This window comes from Nothobranchius furzeri, chromosome 13 (assembly GCF_043380555.1).
Source record: "Nothobranchius furzeri strain GRZ-AD chromosome 13, NfurGRZ-RIMD1, whole genome shotgun sequence".
Lineage (NCBI taxonomy): Eukaryota > Metazoa > Chordata > Actinopteri > Cyprinodontiformes > Nothobranchiidae > Nothobranchius > Nothobranchius furzeri.
In genome coordinates this window covers 64,291,875-64,306,874 of record NC_091753.1, presented here as the reverse complement: position 1 = coordinate 64,306,874, position 15,000 = coordinate 64,291,875, and the positions used below count along the sequence as shown (strand labels likewise).

At 45.3% G+C, this 15,000-nt stretch overlaps 1 protein-coding gene across 2 annotated transcripts in view; it reads right to left on the bottom strand.

The window, feature by feature from the left end:
* The window catches only part of pik3cb (phosphatidylinositol-4,5-bisphosphate 3-kinase, catalytic subunit beta), a 101,312-nt gene that overhangs the window by 18,573 nt on the left and 67,739 nt on the right, over positions 1 to 15,000 (bottom strand). For both annotated transcript variants that reach the window (XM_070543768.1, XM_070543769.1), the window contains 8 exons: positions 13,286 to 13,515; positions 10,032 to 10,211; positions 9,273 to 9,440; positions 3,475 to 3,564; positions 3,109 to 3,363; positions 2,931 to 3,027; positions 2,720 to 2,850; positions 2,438 to 2,485 (listed from right to left, as the gene is read on the bottom strand). In XM_070543768.1, coding sequence (XP_070399869.1) covers positions 2,438 to 2,485; positions 2,720 to 2,850; positions 2,931 to 3,027; positions 3,109 to 3,363; positions 3,475 to 3,564; positions 9,273 to 9,440; positions 10,032 to 10,211; positions 13,286 to 13,515 — 1,199 coding nt within the window. The remainder of the gene's footprint in view (positions 1 to 2,437; positions 2,486 to 2,719; positions 2,851 to 2,930; positions 3,028 to 3,108; positions 3,364 to 3,474; positions 3,565 to 9,272; positions 9,441 to 10,031; positions 10,212 to 13,285; positions 13,516 to 15,000) is intronic.

Genomic DNA, 15,000 nt, shown 5'->3' with positions numbered 1-15,000 from the left:
GCTGATGACAGTTATTTAGAGCTGCAGCGACACTCTCACACAAACTCGGTGCAGAAAGCTTTGCTGCTGTCCAGCTTTAACTTGTTCTCGATGCAGATGAAACTAAGCTCATGTTGTTTTCCAACTCAAGGAGGCGGGCCCAGGTGGAACCTTCAGCAACCACTGTTGAGGCTTTGGGTCACACCTACAGATATTTGGGTTTTCTGATGGAATATTCACTCACCTTTAAACCTCGTGTAGAGAATCTGTCGACTAAGCTGAAGTTAAACAGCGTCTTTATTTTCTAGATAAGTTGTGTTTCTGTTTGAATGCATGGAAGCGACTTGTTGCTGCAACGGTTGCACCTGTGCTGGATCATGAGACATTTTATATAAGAATGCTTCTGCTACATGTCTTTGTTAGCTCGACACGGAGTACCATGCTGCTCTGAGGTTCATCACCAAGCGTACATTTCTGATGCAGCACTGTGAGTTTTGTTCTCAGGTAGGATGGCCTGCTTTGACCAACAGGAGGAAGACTCACTTTTACAGATTTATGGCCAAGGCAAGACTCAGAAGAGCCTCCTGGAAATGAAAAATGCCGGTTGCTATTCTCTCTGTTTGCAGGACTGCTTGTTGCTTTCTGTTCCAGTCACACTTAGCACCCTCGGCGCGGACAAACTGCCGGCTGACTGGAAGATGACAGAGTTCCTTTCACTGTTTCTAAATCTGAACTGGGAAATCCTGAGCTCAACTACATGACATGCAGCGGTCTCACGCAGACTGCTAACCGGTTTAATAGCACGTGTTTTTTATCTGTGAATTTTAGTTCCGGTGTCGGTGCAAGATCGGCTCGGGGTCCTTCGACTGCCGATGACGTCAAAGTACGGCAAACCCACTCGGACAAAATACACTACACATCTATACTGTTGGAAAGAATTTAGCAGTTTCGTTATTAAAATAATGTTTCTTAAGACGTAAGTTTGTGTTTATAATGGTATTTGTAAAATAAAACACTATATTGTATTCATAATGTTGAACTCCTCTTTGAGCACATCCCTTGAAGGATCATAGGTATTAGCAACACCTGTGACATTGTATTTGCAGGAAAGAAGTGTGTCCTGTTTATTGAAGTATTTTGTGTTTAGAGTTTTTGACGTCTTGTCCATGAGTAGTTCAGGTACGCTCATAGCTGCTAGCCAAAACTCTGGAGTTCAAAGTTTTCTGGCTTTACTAAAATACCTGTCTGTACTTATTTGATTGATGGTAGTTTTACTTTCTATTAGACTCCAAATGTAATCATTTGGCACGTTTCTAATTCATAATTTGTAATCATGTAATCGGTGATATTAGCATTAGCATTCCTATGGGTTTTTCCATGTATATTAGCATTGCGCTAACCACTCGCTGCCAAATTGCAGCCTTTGCTATTAGAAAATCTCCTTTTGTCACATCGTAATTTAATTGCACATGCAGTTAATCGTTCAGCCCTAATATACATGCAGCTCTATGCTAAAAGTGTATTTTCAAAGAGGTAATGATGGATTTCTTTGTAAAAGTTGTCCATCTTTCCAATAGAAAGATTTGCCTGGACCAACGTAACGTGATAACAACGTAACGTGATTACGTCATTCCGTAAGGTTCATGTTCAGCCAATCAACTACTTAGACGTCATCGGCAGTCGACGGACCCCGAGCCGATCTTGCACCCGAGCAGATCTTGTACCGACACCGGTTGCAACTTTGTGTGATGCTTGCTGCTGCCCATCTTCACCAGATCTCAACTGAAAAAGGGATTTTTTATCTCAATGGGATTTTTTTTCCTGGTTAAAAAAAAGAAGAGGACAGGAGTGTCCCAAAGTGTCCGCTCACCGTTTAAAGAGGACCTTAGGGTCCCAGCAGACCAAGTACACATGATATTAAAGTACGCATGCTAAACTAAAGCTGAACTTCAGATGAAGGATCTCCGTTCTGGGTGTGTTACAGCAGACACGCCCTCCGTGCATGTCTGCTGTAACACACCCAGCAGAGGGGTGTGAGAACAGGAAAACACACACGTAATCGGACTAGCGTCCTTAGATCAGAAGTAGGTGAATCAACAGCAGAGGCCAACAGTTTGGACGCACCTTCTCATTCAATGTGTTTTCTTTATTTTCATGACCATTGGGAGATTCTCACTGAAGGCATCAAAACTACGAATGAACACATGTGGAGTTACGTGCTGAACCAAAAAAGGTGGAATAACTGAAAACATGCTTCGGACTGTACTCTACACTTTTACCAATACTCCCTGTCACATGATAGCAAAAGGTTTCCAAGGAAACAGCAACCATGGCTTTAATTTGAGCTCTGAGTGTGAATGCGAACAGAAAGCTGGAAATGTTTCAGTCTAACGACCATTAGACTTTAATTCACACTGCTGTGTCCTCGTGTGCACTCGGCATGCATGCAATTACTCACTATGGGTTGTTCAATCACGCCGACGAGCTGGGCCGCTTTTTCCAGTATCTGCAAAGTAAAAGTAGAGAGCTGGATAAGTCGGCGCGCACTGATACATCACTTCCAGCAAGAGTGCATTAGGCAGGCCCGGCACGTCTCCATCCTCTCATGCTAATAGCCACCACTTCATGATAATCACCAGGCCCCGCTCTGAAAAGCACTCAGCCGCAGCGAGGTCTTCGAGGAAGAGCTGCTCTGGTGTCTTTACCAGATCTCAAACACACAGAACATTTGCAAACTAACCTTGTCAAACGGAGGAAATATAACTGGGTGTGAAGAGTATTCAGGGAAGTGGATGTGCAGCGCTGTGGCATTCTCAGTGTAAGGGTTGGTCTGAATGGTTCCTATTGGGTTCAGCATCTCCTCAAGTTCATCTGTGAGACACACACAGAGCTGTTCTGTATAAAACGCCCTTCAGCTGGAGCTGGGCTGACCCCAGAGGCATCGTTTGTACCAGGAAAGGAAGACCAGCAGTGCAGGATGACGTCTCCGGTCTTCAGCTGTCCTCTGTAGTCAAACACCATGGTGTTGACCCAGGCTATAGGGTAGAGCTGGTCACACAGGTAGTTATCAGTCAGAGCAACATCACAGGCGCTCCGAGCATGAAAGAAACATCTGGCAGGTCCACTCACCACCTTTCCTGCCTTGCGGATGGTCTGATACTTGCTGCTGTGAGCATTCTTGGTGGATTTCTGCTTCTTGACTTTATCTGTGACAGCGTAGATGGCGAAGCAGAGGCGGGTCATGCGCGGCAGGTCGCTGACGGAGAGCTCAAACTTCAGAGTGTTGTTTTTCCAGGTGTGCTCCGATCGTCCACTGCTGTCGCTGCTCACCGCTGGCTTACACAGCAGCTCGGTGCCGTGGAAGAGCCCCGCCCTCACCTGGACCTGTGTGTGTACACCTCAGCTCTCACCTTTGCTTTCTACAAGCAGTCTCCTGATTATCACAAGTGATTTGGTGGAATGTCTGAAGCATGTCTGACAGGTGAGCGTGTTTACCTTGGCGGTCTCTTCTGCATTCACCTTGCTGCCTTTCAGGAGGTCTATCCTAAAGGGTTTGGACACATTCCACACACTCGTCTGTACTTGCTGGTAAAAGGGGAGGGCAGAAAGAGAGAGAGAGAGCGCTGTCAGCAAAGAAAATATGTAGAAAACATTTCCTTTACATCCATCAGCTTCCAGCAGAGAGAGAGAGACACACACACACACACACACAACACACATGAGGCCAGGCGGCTCATGGTGATGTCACACAGGTAGGATGTGCAAAAAAAAAAAAACACACCGCACAGGGGCCCCTGCAGAGCGACTTATCAAAATAAGAGCACTTAACGGATATGAAGAGACCATACCGCTGTAGCATACCAAAAGGCCGAGTATTTCATCAAAATGACCAGAAGTTACAAACTGTGTCTCATGTCCTGATACATGCTAACTGTACTGGTTACATGCTAACTGTACTGGTCTCCAGACCGGTACAGTTAGCATGTATCACGTGTCCTGATACATGCTAACTGTACCGGTTACATGCTAACTGTACTGGTCTCCAGACCGGTACAGTTAGCATGTATCACGTGTCCTGATACATGCTAACTGTACTGGTTACATGCTAACTGTACTGGACTCCAGACCGGTACAGTTAGCATGTGTCACGTGTCCTGATACATGCTAACTGTACTGGTCTCCAGACCGGTACAGTTAGCATGTATCACGTGTCCTGATACATGCTAACTGTACCGGTTACATGCTAACTGTACAGGTCTCCAGACCGGTACAGTTAGCATGTATCACGTGTCCTGATACATGCTAACTGTACTGGTTACATGCTAACTGTACTGGACTCCAGACCGGTACAGTTAGCATGTATCACGTGTCCTGATACATGCTAACTGTACCGGTTACATGCTAACTGTACTGGACTCCAGACCGGTACAGTTAGCATGTGTCACGTGTCCTGATACATGCTAACTGTACTGGTTACATGCTAACTGTACTGGACTCCAGACCGGTACAGTTAGCATGTGTCACGTGTCCTGATACATGCTAACTGTACTGGTCTCCAGACCGGTACAGTTAGCATGTATCACGTGTCCTGATACATGCTAACTGTACCGGTTACATGCTAACTGTACTGGTCTCCAGACTGGTACAGTTAGCATGTATTACGTGTCCTGATACATGCTAACTGTACTGGACTCCAGACCGGTACAGTTAGCATGTATCACGTGTCATGATACATGCTAACTGTACCGGACTCCAGACCGGTACAGTTAGCATGTATCACGTGTCCTGATACATGCTAACTGTACCGGTCTGGAGACCAGTACAGTTAGCATGTAACCGATACATGCTAACTGTACTGGTCTCCAGACCGGTACAGTTAGCATGTATTATGTGTCCTGATACATGCTAACTGTACTGGACTCCAGACCGGTACAGTTAGCATGTATCACGTGTACTGATACATGCTAACTGTACCGGTTACATGCTAACTGTACTGGACTCCAGACCGGTACAGTTAGCATGTATCACGTGTACTGATACATGCTAACTGTACCGGTTACATGCTAACTGTACTGGACTCCAGACCGGTACAGTTAGCATGTATCACGTGTCCTGATACATGCTAACTGTACTGGACTCCAGACCGGTACACACACTCGACTCTACGACCTTGTTGCCAAGAAGGGAAGCCATAATAAACCCTTCTCCTGAATTCCTTCATCTTAGCTGGGGACTCGGAACCGGTCAGTATCTGGTGTGACCACCATTTGCCTCATGCAGTGCAACACATCTTATTCGCATAGAGTTGATCAGATTGTCAGTTGTGGCCCGTGGAATGTTGGCCCACTCCTCTTCCACGGCTGTGCGGAGTTGTTGGATATTAGTGGAAACTAGGGCAGCACAATATATCACAAATATATCGTTATCGCGATATCAACATGCGCAATATGCTTATCACAAAGAACAGATAAATATCGCAACGAATGGTCAGCTCAAATGTTTGCTACACATGATGCATTCTGTCAGTCAAAGGAGGCATGATGTTTTTTTTAACAAATCAAATAGAGCTCTTCACCCATTGGCCAGTTGGGTGGGTTCTCATGCCTGACCTGACACTTAATTTTGATGGTTAGCAAACACCTGAGTTAGCTTTGTTCTGCTCTTTCTGCTGATTCTGCTTTTCCCGGGATCCAGTGATTGCCTTTTCTCGTTCATTTTGTTTTCCCTTTCCTCGCATCACTTGCTTTTCTCTTTTTTATATTTTTTGTAATTTAAATTTGTTTTTGATTATTTTTGTTCCTGAGTTAAGTTTTTATTTATTGCAAGTAATATCATCATTGCAATATTAATCACTGTTATCGCATATCGCAGGTTTTTCTAAAATCGTGCAGCCCAAGTGGGAACTGGTACGCGCTGTCGTATACACCGGTCAAGCACATCCCAAACATGCTCAACGGGTGACATGTCCGGTGAGTATGCTGGCCATGCAAGAACTGGGACAATTTCAGCTTCCAAGAATTGTGTACAGATCCTTGCAACATGGGGCCGTGCATTATCTTGCTGAAACGTGAGGTGATGTTCATGGATGTACGGCACAACAATGGGCCGCAGGATCTCATCAAGGTATCCCTGTGCATTCAAAATGCCATCAATGAACTGCACCTGTGTTCTTCGTCCATTACAGATGCCTGCCCATACCATAACCCCACCACCACCATGGGCCACTCGATACACAACATTGACATCAGCAAAGCGCTCACCCACACGGCGCCACACACGCTGTCTGCCATCTGCCCTGAACAATGTAAACCGAGATTCATCCGTGAAGAGAACACCTCTCCAACGTGCCAGACGCCATAGAATGTGAGCATTTGGCCACTCAAGTCTGTTACAGCGACGAGCTGGAGTCAGGTCAAGACCCTGATGAGGATGATGAGCATGCAGTTGAGCTTCCCTGAGACGGTTTCTGACAGTTTGTGCAGACATAGTTTGGTAATGCAAACCAATTGTTTCAGCAGCTGTCTGAGTGGTTGGTCTCAGACGATCTTGGAGGTGAACCTGCTGGATGAGGAGGTGCTGGGCTGGTGTGGTTACACGTCGTCTGCGGTTGTGAGGCCGGTTGGATGTACTGCCTTATTCTCTGAAACGCTTTTGGAGACGACGTGTGGTGGAGAAATGAACAGTCAATGCACAAACAACAGATCTGGTTGACATTCCTGCTGTCAGCATGCCAATTGCACGCTCCCTCAATGCTTGTGGCATCTGTGGCATTTTGCTGTGAGACAAAACTGCACATTCCAGGGTGGCCTTTTATTGTGGGCAGTATAAGGTACACCTGTGCACTACTCATGATGTCGGATCAGTATCTTGATGTGGCACACCTGTGAGGTGGGATGGATTATCTCAGGAAAGCAGAAGTGCTCACTATCACACATTTAGACTGATTTGTGAACAATGTTTGAGAGAAATGGTGATATTATGTATCTGGAATGAATTTTAGATATTTAAGTCCATCTCATGAAAAATGGGAGTAGAAACAAAGGTGTTGCGTTTATATTTTTGTTGAATGTATATATATGTATATATATATATATTCACATACATGTGTGAGAACATTTTCTCTTCACACTGAGTTAACATCTGAGTATCTGAGTGAAGGCGTGATTCTCTGAGGTCTTTGGTAACGCCTTTAATACTTGTCAAATTCTGATTTGTCTAAATTTATAAACAAGAGTTGATAAATACAGGAGTCACTTCCTGATTCCTCAGTTCTCCAGCTGCCTCCTGGTGAGTGAGCATTTGGAGCCATCCTCTCTTTTGACCCCAAGGTCAAAGCCTCTCTGCAACGCTTGCGAGTGATAGATAATGACTCTTAAGATCCACCCAACACCTTAGACACAAAACAGATGCTCCAGCTTCCTGCCGTCTCTAGACGGGTCATGCTCGGAGTTACCTACGGGTTCCATGCCCAGAGGTCTCGCCACCGGCAGTATCCACCCTGACCTTTTGACCCCCTGGACTGCACAGGGACCTTCATACAAAGGTGCGAAGACTCGGCACAAATGGCATCGGATGGTTTTATGAATAATCTCTAGCTTATTAAACCGTACAGCAAACTGATTTTACAACCCAGACATCACAAGATCTCTCAGATACTCACAAAGGTTTTGCTAAAACATCTGGCATTCATACTTCGTCATGTGTAATCTTTAGTCAGGAAAATGGCATTAAATTCATTTTTATAACTATATCCTTGACTCTGTCTGAATTAATATGAAGTGTGTGTTCCCTGAATAGTTAAAGCACCTTGAGTAACCTAAAGCAAACATTCAAAGATCATTCTGACTCATATTTCATATTTATATGGAACATCACATCTTATTGAACACTCCATCCTCACCGCTGCACCATACCACAGCTATTAACAGAAACCATGTAAGAACAGCATGTCAGCTGGCCAAAGTGCTTGAACACAGAAACAGGGCAACGTAAAAAGAGCCTAGCCCTAACCCTCACAAAGAATGTACAACAGGCTGATGAAACATCAAACCTAGAATGCAACCCCAGTTGTAAAAATACACAAATTAACTGGTTGCAATAACAAGATAAAACAACAGAATCAGAGTAATAAAACAGTAAAAGGAAATTCATTCATTTCAGGGACAAAGTAGTCAACTACAAATATTAATTACATACATTTATGTTTATGTTTATGTTTATTCATTTCGCAGACGCTTTTATCCAAAGCGACGTACAAGTTTTTTTTTTGTTTTTTTTTTTTATAACCTATAGGGCATGTTGTGATGTGTGGGGGAAACCGGAGTACCCGGAGGAAACCCACGCATGCATGGGGAGAACACGCAACTCCACGCAGAAAGGCGAGTTTTGAACCTGCGACCTTCGTGCTGCGAGGCAACAGTGCTAACCACTGCGCCACCATGCAGCCCATTTAATTCATATAAATTCATATAAAAGTCTGAAGCATGTTGCTGCTGCACAAGCTGGGCGAGGTGTGTGTGTGTGTGTGTGTGTGTGTGTGTGTTAATTATTTGTAAATCTTCCAGGTTTCGGGCGATGACTCGCTCCTGCAATGTTTTTCATGTACGTGGTCTGTAACTGTAGAGCACCCTCTACAGCCCCCCAAGGCACTTCACAACACACACATTCACACACTGGTGGGGATGAGCTACCATGTAGCCACAGCTGCCCTGGGCCGCACTGACAGAGGCAAAGCCTGCCCAACACCGGTACCACCGGTGCCTCAGACCACCAACAGGCAAGCCGGTTAAGTGTCTTGCCCAAGGACACAACAGCAGCATTCTCTGGTCGGATAGAACCTGCAACCTTCTGAGTAGTGGACAACCTGCTCGACTCCTGAGCTGCTGCTGTCCCCAAACAGCACAGAGAGCCCGCTCAGCATCAGGGAGGCTGGCTAATTAAAACCAATTAAACCGAGCCTGACGTCTGAAATGCAGACACACGGCGAGCAGCTGCAGCTGTGGCACAGCGAGGGACTGCGGACGGTTTCTGACAATGTGGCAAATGCTGGCAGAGCTCTGGAACATGCTGCTTCACACAAGATGTGTGGCAGCAGCCGACCCCCCACACCTGTGAAGTTCTGCACAGGAGACTCAAACTGTGATGTACGGTGCAACGGCAGAGCAAACACTGCGTTATCTAGGACACACAAGAGCATTTAGGAGCCTCAGATCAGGTTGTTCCACGCTGATGTGTGAATGACATCACGATAACGCCTGGGTCAAAGCAGAGACAAAACAGGATGCAAGACTAACCGTTGGGGGGCGTCTCTTGGGAGGCAGAGGTAGAGGAGGGTTGGAGGACTTTCTGCTGACCACGGCTCCGATGGCAGACATCTCCTTGTCAAACATAATCTTCACGGTGCTGGTGTGGACCAGGGTGAGGTGAGGAGACTCCTTGGCTTGGAGGCAGTTGCGGATGTACTGTGTGAGAGACAGGGTGGTGGCGGGCTTTAGCGGAACACATAATCAAGCTTCTTGAGAAGGTGGAAGCAGAAAGGAGATGAGCTACAGGTGTGAAAAGGCCCTAAACACACCTGATGACCCACCTCCACCTGACAGGAATGCGTGAGCCACATGGGACCAGATTTCAGGTTCTCTCCTAAAACTACTTGCTTGTTTTTTTCATGTGATTTCCTTTTACACACCTTCCTGCTTTTGAGAGCAGAAGCACAACTTGCTGTTTTCACCACACAATAACTACTGAACCTGTATTAAACCCATCCTTCACACTTCCTGTGTGTGACTACAGGGACCAAGCAGGGTGAACGGGTCAAAACGACCAACACACACAGTAGTAGTAGTAGTGGTAATCATCTGCACCTGTGCCGAACACGCAGCTGTGGATCTAACCGGTAGAAACCTGCTGCTGTTGGGACTAAAGCTCAAAATCACCAGACAGATGTCGTTCTGGATAATAATTATCGAATGCTGAGCTGATGCGGGAGAACTTCTCCTACGGTGAGTCGTCCAGCAGATGGAGTAGCAGGCTCCCCGGGTCGGGACACCACTGACCTTGTACTGAATCAAAGGATGGTCTCCACAGAGGAACTCCAGGCACTGGCTGACCCTCAGTACGTACTGGCGACTGTAGGCCTCGTCCTCAGGGGCGTGCGTGGTCAGCCACTTCTTCACCGCTATTTCCATCAGCTCGGAAGGTGTGCAGGACATGGGCACCTTTAGACTGGTGGAGTCCTTCAAGGTGCCAATAGGAGAGAAAAAAGATGGATCCAAACAAAAATGACAATGTTGAACGAGTCCAAACTATTGAGTTGTGGGCATCACAAAATCATTTTAGATAACGTGGTAAAAAAAACATTAAACACATAAAACATTTCACTGAAAATAAAGTACTTGTTTCTGTAGAGAAGTCATCTGTAAACCTTCGTCATGAACGAGACGTGAAAATGGTCTCAAACTTTGAATAAAAGCATCAAATGTCCTGGAATTGTTGGGTTACACCTTTTCTCCTTCCTGTAGGGTTGGGCAATAAATCTAAATCAATAAATAAAATGTATTGTTATCAAAATTTCTGATTCTCATCCAGATCGTTTTCCCATGTCAATAAATCTGACAATACAAAAAGTTGAGAAGCTGTCATTTTAAGAAGCTGTACCACCTGGAGTCGGGTCTAAATGTCTCAACTAGTACGTGTGACGGCCCCATCTAGTGGACAACGCTTGTTTCTGCGCATACCTGCAGGTATCGTCCATTCATCGTCATCGAGGTGAAACCCTCAATATATCGTGATGCTGATTTTAGGCCGTGTCGCCCAGCCCTACCTCCCTATCTTTAGAGTAAATGTTAGTCCAGCATCAGAAAGAGACTGATCTGGTTCCTCTTCTGTCCGTACTGCTTGCTGTGTTGGGTCACGTGTTATCGGTCAGCTGTGGCTGCCATCTTTATTGGACTCAGCAGAGAGGAACGACTCTCACTGCTTTAGGTAGAGAGATAAAACCCTCGTGTTCATGTTTAAAACATAAAAACAGTTAAACACCAGAGAGAAGATCACAGTGACTTATCTCCTGCTGGGCCTGTGACAACATCAGGAAATCACTAAAACAAACACAAACACATGCCAACATGGGTCGACAGTCCCTCTGATTCTGCTGCAGAAAACCAGCCCCACCTGAGACACCAGACAGACGCTTGCTGTGTTTAAACGTGTGCTCGGAGACGCATCGCTACCTGCTGCTCACCTGCTGGCAGAGATTTCCTACAGGTTTAATACAAATGTCGCTGATCAATAATGAACTAAACATGGACAAAGCTGCAGGAAAACACTCAGCAAGAGCGAAACAAGAACCTAAACTTCTGAACTTTTCTATTCTTTATAACAGTTGGAGGCTAACTTTGCGAGGCAGTGTGGTGAAGGACGACAGACATCCTGATGACATCACTTAAGTTCAGCCTGATAATCACACAGTAAAACTCACTTCCTGTCTGAAATGAAGCTCACTGGGTCTGCCCTCCCTGACTACATCCACCTGATGATGGCCCGTCTCCGTCTAGGTGGTTCTGTTTGTCTGTGATCAGGGTATCTGCAGGTTTAAGGGAGCCAAATTTAATACTTTTTAAGACCTTTTTTAAGACCACTTTGACCAAATTTAAGCAACTTTTAAAAATTTAATTTAAGCTATAATTTCCAGCTATTGCCTGGAACCGGTGCTAACCACGTCGCGAAACGTGGGATTAGCCATCCAGTTACCATTAATGTTGCACTTCCCCATGGCGCAAGCTCCCACTAGCCTAACCAGCTAATGTGCTCATCTAAAAGTAGCCCCCTTTCACAACCAGCTGAATGCGTACGGTTCCGCTTACGGCAACATCGTACACAAAAAATGCTGAACACTAACTACAAAATTCACAAAATTTTTATAGAAATAAAAGAATCTTGTTTATTGGGTCTTTAGTAATTTAAGACCTTTGGAAACTGTATTTAAGGATTATTTGTCATTTTTAAGGCCTTAAATTTGGAAAAGCAAATTTAAGACTTTTTAAGGACCCGCGGATACTCTGTGTGATGTTGATCAAAGCCGAAACCCAGAGACTCAGCAGGGACACGGCCGTCTGTTTTCCTCTTAGATATCGTTTCTACACGAGTGGCAGCGCGGCAGATCGAGGGACGAGGTGACTTCTGAGACGGAGAGCCCACGGAGCTCCTGTTAATCAGCGTTCTGGTCTCCTGAGCGAATGAGTGTGAGCGTCAGAGAGACTGTTTCACTGATGGTTCCGACCCACTCGTGTTATCACATGTCTGGATAGTTGGGCTCAGCCACGTGACTTTTGTGATGCTGCCCTACTGTTGAGGATCAGAAGGAGAAACATCCAGAGCTACAGTAACATGAGTACGCTCTGGTGGAGTCACATGACTTCTCCCACTCACACAAGGCGGTTGGTGTTGTGAGTCAGCGCGGTAATCCCAGTTCTTTATGCGAGGCAGGAATGTTTAACAGGAATGTTAAATGTTGTTTTTTGTATCTTGGGAAAATGATCAACAGCATCTGCTCTCAGCTGCATGGGGCGCATGTTTGTTTCAGCGTCATTAAATAAATCCACTGAATAAAAGCAAAGCTTCATTCCTGTGTTTAAAGGGTTAGGGTTTTTTTTGCTGATAAACTACATAAATGCGTGTCTAATCGTGCTGCACACACGTGTCGTCAATAATTTGGTACTTCAGTGCATCTTAGTTAAAATTTAAATATTCTGCCTAAAACTGGCAGTGTCGTGCCGTCGTCAGGTAAAAACTCTGCACTGCATTTGAATTTAAATCTGCCACCGCTATTGGCTAAGAGGTATGCTATGATGTAAACTGGTCCTTATGATGTCACAATGTTGTTGTGAGCCTGTGTGTGTGTGTGTATTGGTTTGCGGCTCCGCCCTCTCGGTCTGCAAGGCGACAGCATGTGTTGCATTTTTCAAACATGAAGAGGGATCGAAGTAAGTTTCTTGTATGGGGTGACTTGCTCTTTAATGTGTGCAGCTGAGACTTTACACACGGCTCTAGACGGGGGCTTCAAATGTCATCTCTCAGAAAAACAAAGAAAAGGTCAGACTGACGCGGCTCTAATGAACTTTATTTAGTTTTCTCTTTAGATGTTCTGTCTCGGTACAAACATAGAAAGTGCTATACAACAGCAGCATCAATAATAACTGATCCCGATGGAAATCAGCCCTCATGTGATCCATTAATGCATCATTTAAACAAAAATAAAAACATGTCTATCTTAAATGATTAACGGCTGTGCAGTTGGGGCGCAGGAGCTCACCTGGGATTGGTCAAAGTGGATGAAGACTTTCAGATCAGCTGGTCGGTCGTTGACGCCGTCTGTGACGAGGGTCACTGCTGTGGGCTCCAGCTGTGGGGAGCAGCACGCCTGTAACCACTCTGTGCACGTCATCACCTGAGCTTGCTGCATCTTCTCCTCTGTGATACGAAACATCTTACAGCGGAAGTCCTTCACCTCCTGATCATTGATGGCATCCAGTTCATGAAGACCTAGAGAGGAGTTAAAAATGAAAAACAAATAAAGTCCAACACTTCCTGTTAGTGTTTATCATAAAAACTGATGACATTTACACTTCTTCAGCTGGCTTTGTGTGAAGGTCCTGGTGTGTGTGCACATTTTAACTGTGTGTGTGTGTGTGTGTGTGTGTGTGTGTGTGCATTTTAACTGTGTGTGTGTGTGTGTGTGTGTGTGTGTGTGCATTTTAACTGTGTGTGTGTGTGTGTGTGTGTGTGTGTGTGTGTGTGTGTGTGTGTGCGTGTGTGCATTTTAACTCTGTGTGTGTGTGTGTGTGCGTGTGTGCATTTTAACTGTGTGTGTGTGTGCATTTTAACTGTGTGTGTGTGTGTGTGTGTGTGTGTGCGTGTGTGCATTTTAACTCTGTGTGTGTGTGTGTGTGTGCGTGTGTGCATTTTAACTGTGTGTGTGTGTGCATTTTAACTGTGTGTGTGTGTGTGTGTGTGTGTGCGTGTGTGCATTTTAACTCTCTGTGTGTGTTTGTGTGAGTGTGTGCATTTTAACTGTGTGTGTGTGTGCGTGTGTGTGTGCGTGTGTGCATTTTAACTGTGTGTGTGTGTGTGTGTGCATTTTAACTGTGTGTGTGTGCGTGTGTGCATTTTAACTGTGTGTGTGTGTGTGTGTGTGTGTGTGTGCATTTTAACTGTGTGTGTGTGTGCATTTTAACTGTGTGTGTGTGTGCGTGTGTGCATTTTAACTGTGTGTGTGTGTGTGTGTGCGTGTGCATTTTAACTGTGTGTGTGTGTGCGTGTGTGCATTTTAACTGTGTGCGTGTGTGCGTGTGTGCATTTTAACTGTGTGTGTGCATGTGTGTGTGTGCATTTTAACTGTGTGTGTGTGTGTGTGTGTGTGTGTGTGTGTGTGCGTGTGTGCATTTTAACTGTGTGTGTGTGTGTGCGTGTGTGCATTTTAACTATGTGTGTGTGTGTGTGTGCGTGTGTGCATTTTAACTGTGTGTGTGTGTGTGTGTGTGTGTGTGTGTGTGTGTGTGTGTGTGTGTGTGTGTGTGCATTTTAACTGTGTGTGTGTGTGTGTGTGTGTGTGTGTGCATTTTAACTCTGTGTGTGTGTGTGTGTGTGTGCGTGTGTGCATTTTAACTGTGTGTGTGTGTGTGCATTTTAACTGTGTGTGTGTGTGTGTGTTTGTGTGCGTGTGTGCATTTTAACTGTGTGTGTGTGTGCATTTTAACTGTGTGTGTGTGTGCATTTTAACTGTGTGTGTGTGTGTGTGTGCGTGTGTGCATTTTAACTCTCTGTGTGTGTTTGTGTGCGTGTGTGCATTTTAACTGTGTGTGTGTGTGTGTGTGTGTGTGTGTGTGTGTGCATTTTAACTGTGTGTGTGTGTGTGTGTGCATTTTAACTGTGTGTGTGTGTGTGTGTGTGTGCATTTTAACTCTCTGTGTGTGTGTGTGTGCGTGTGTGCATTTTAACTGTGTGTGTGTGTGTGTGTGTGTGTGTGTG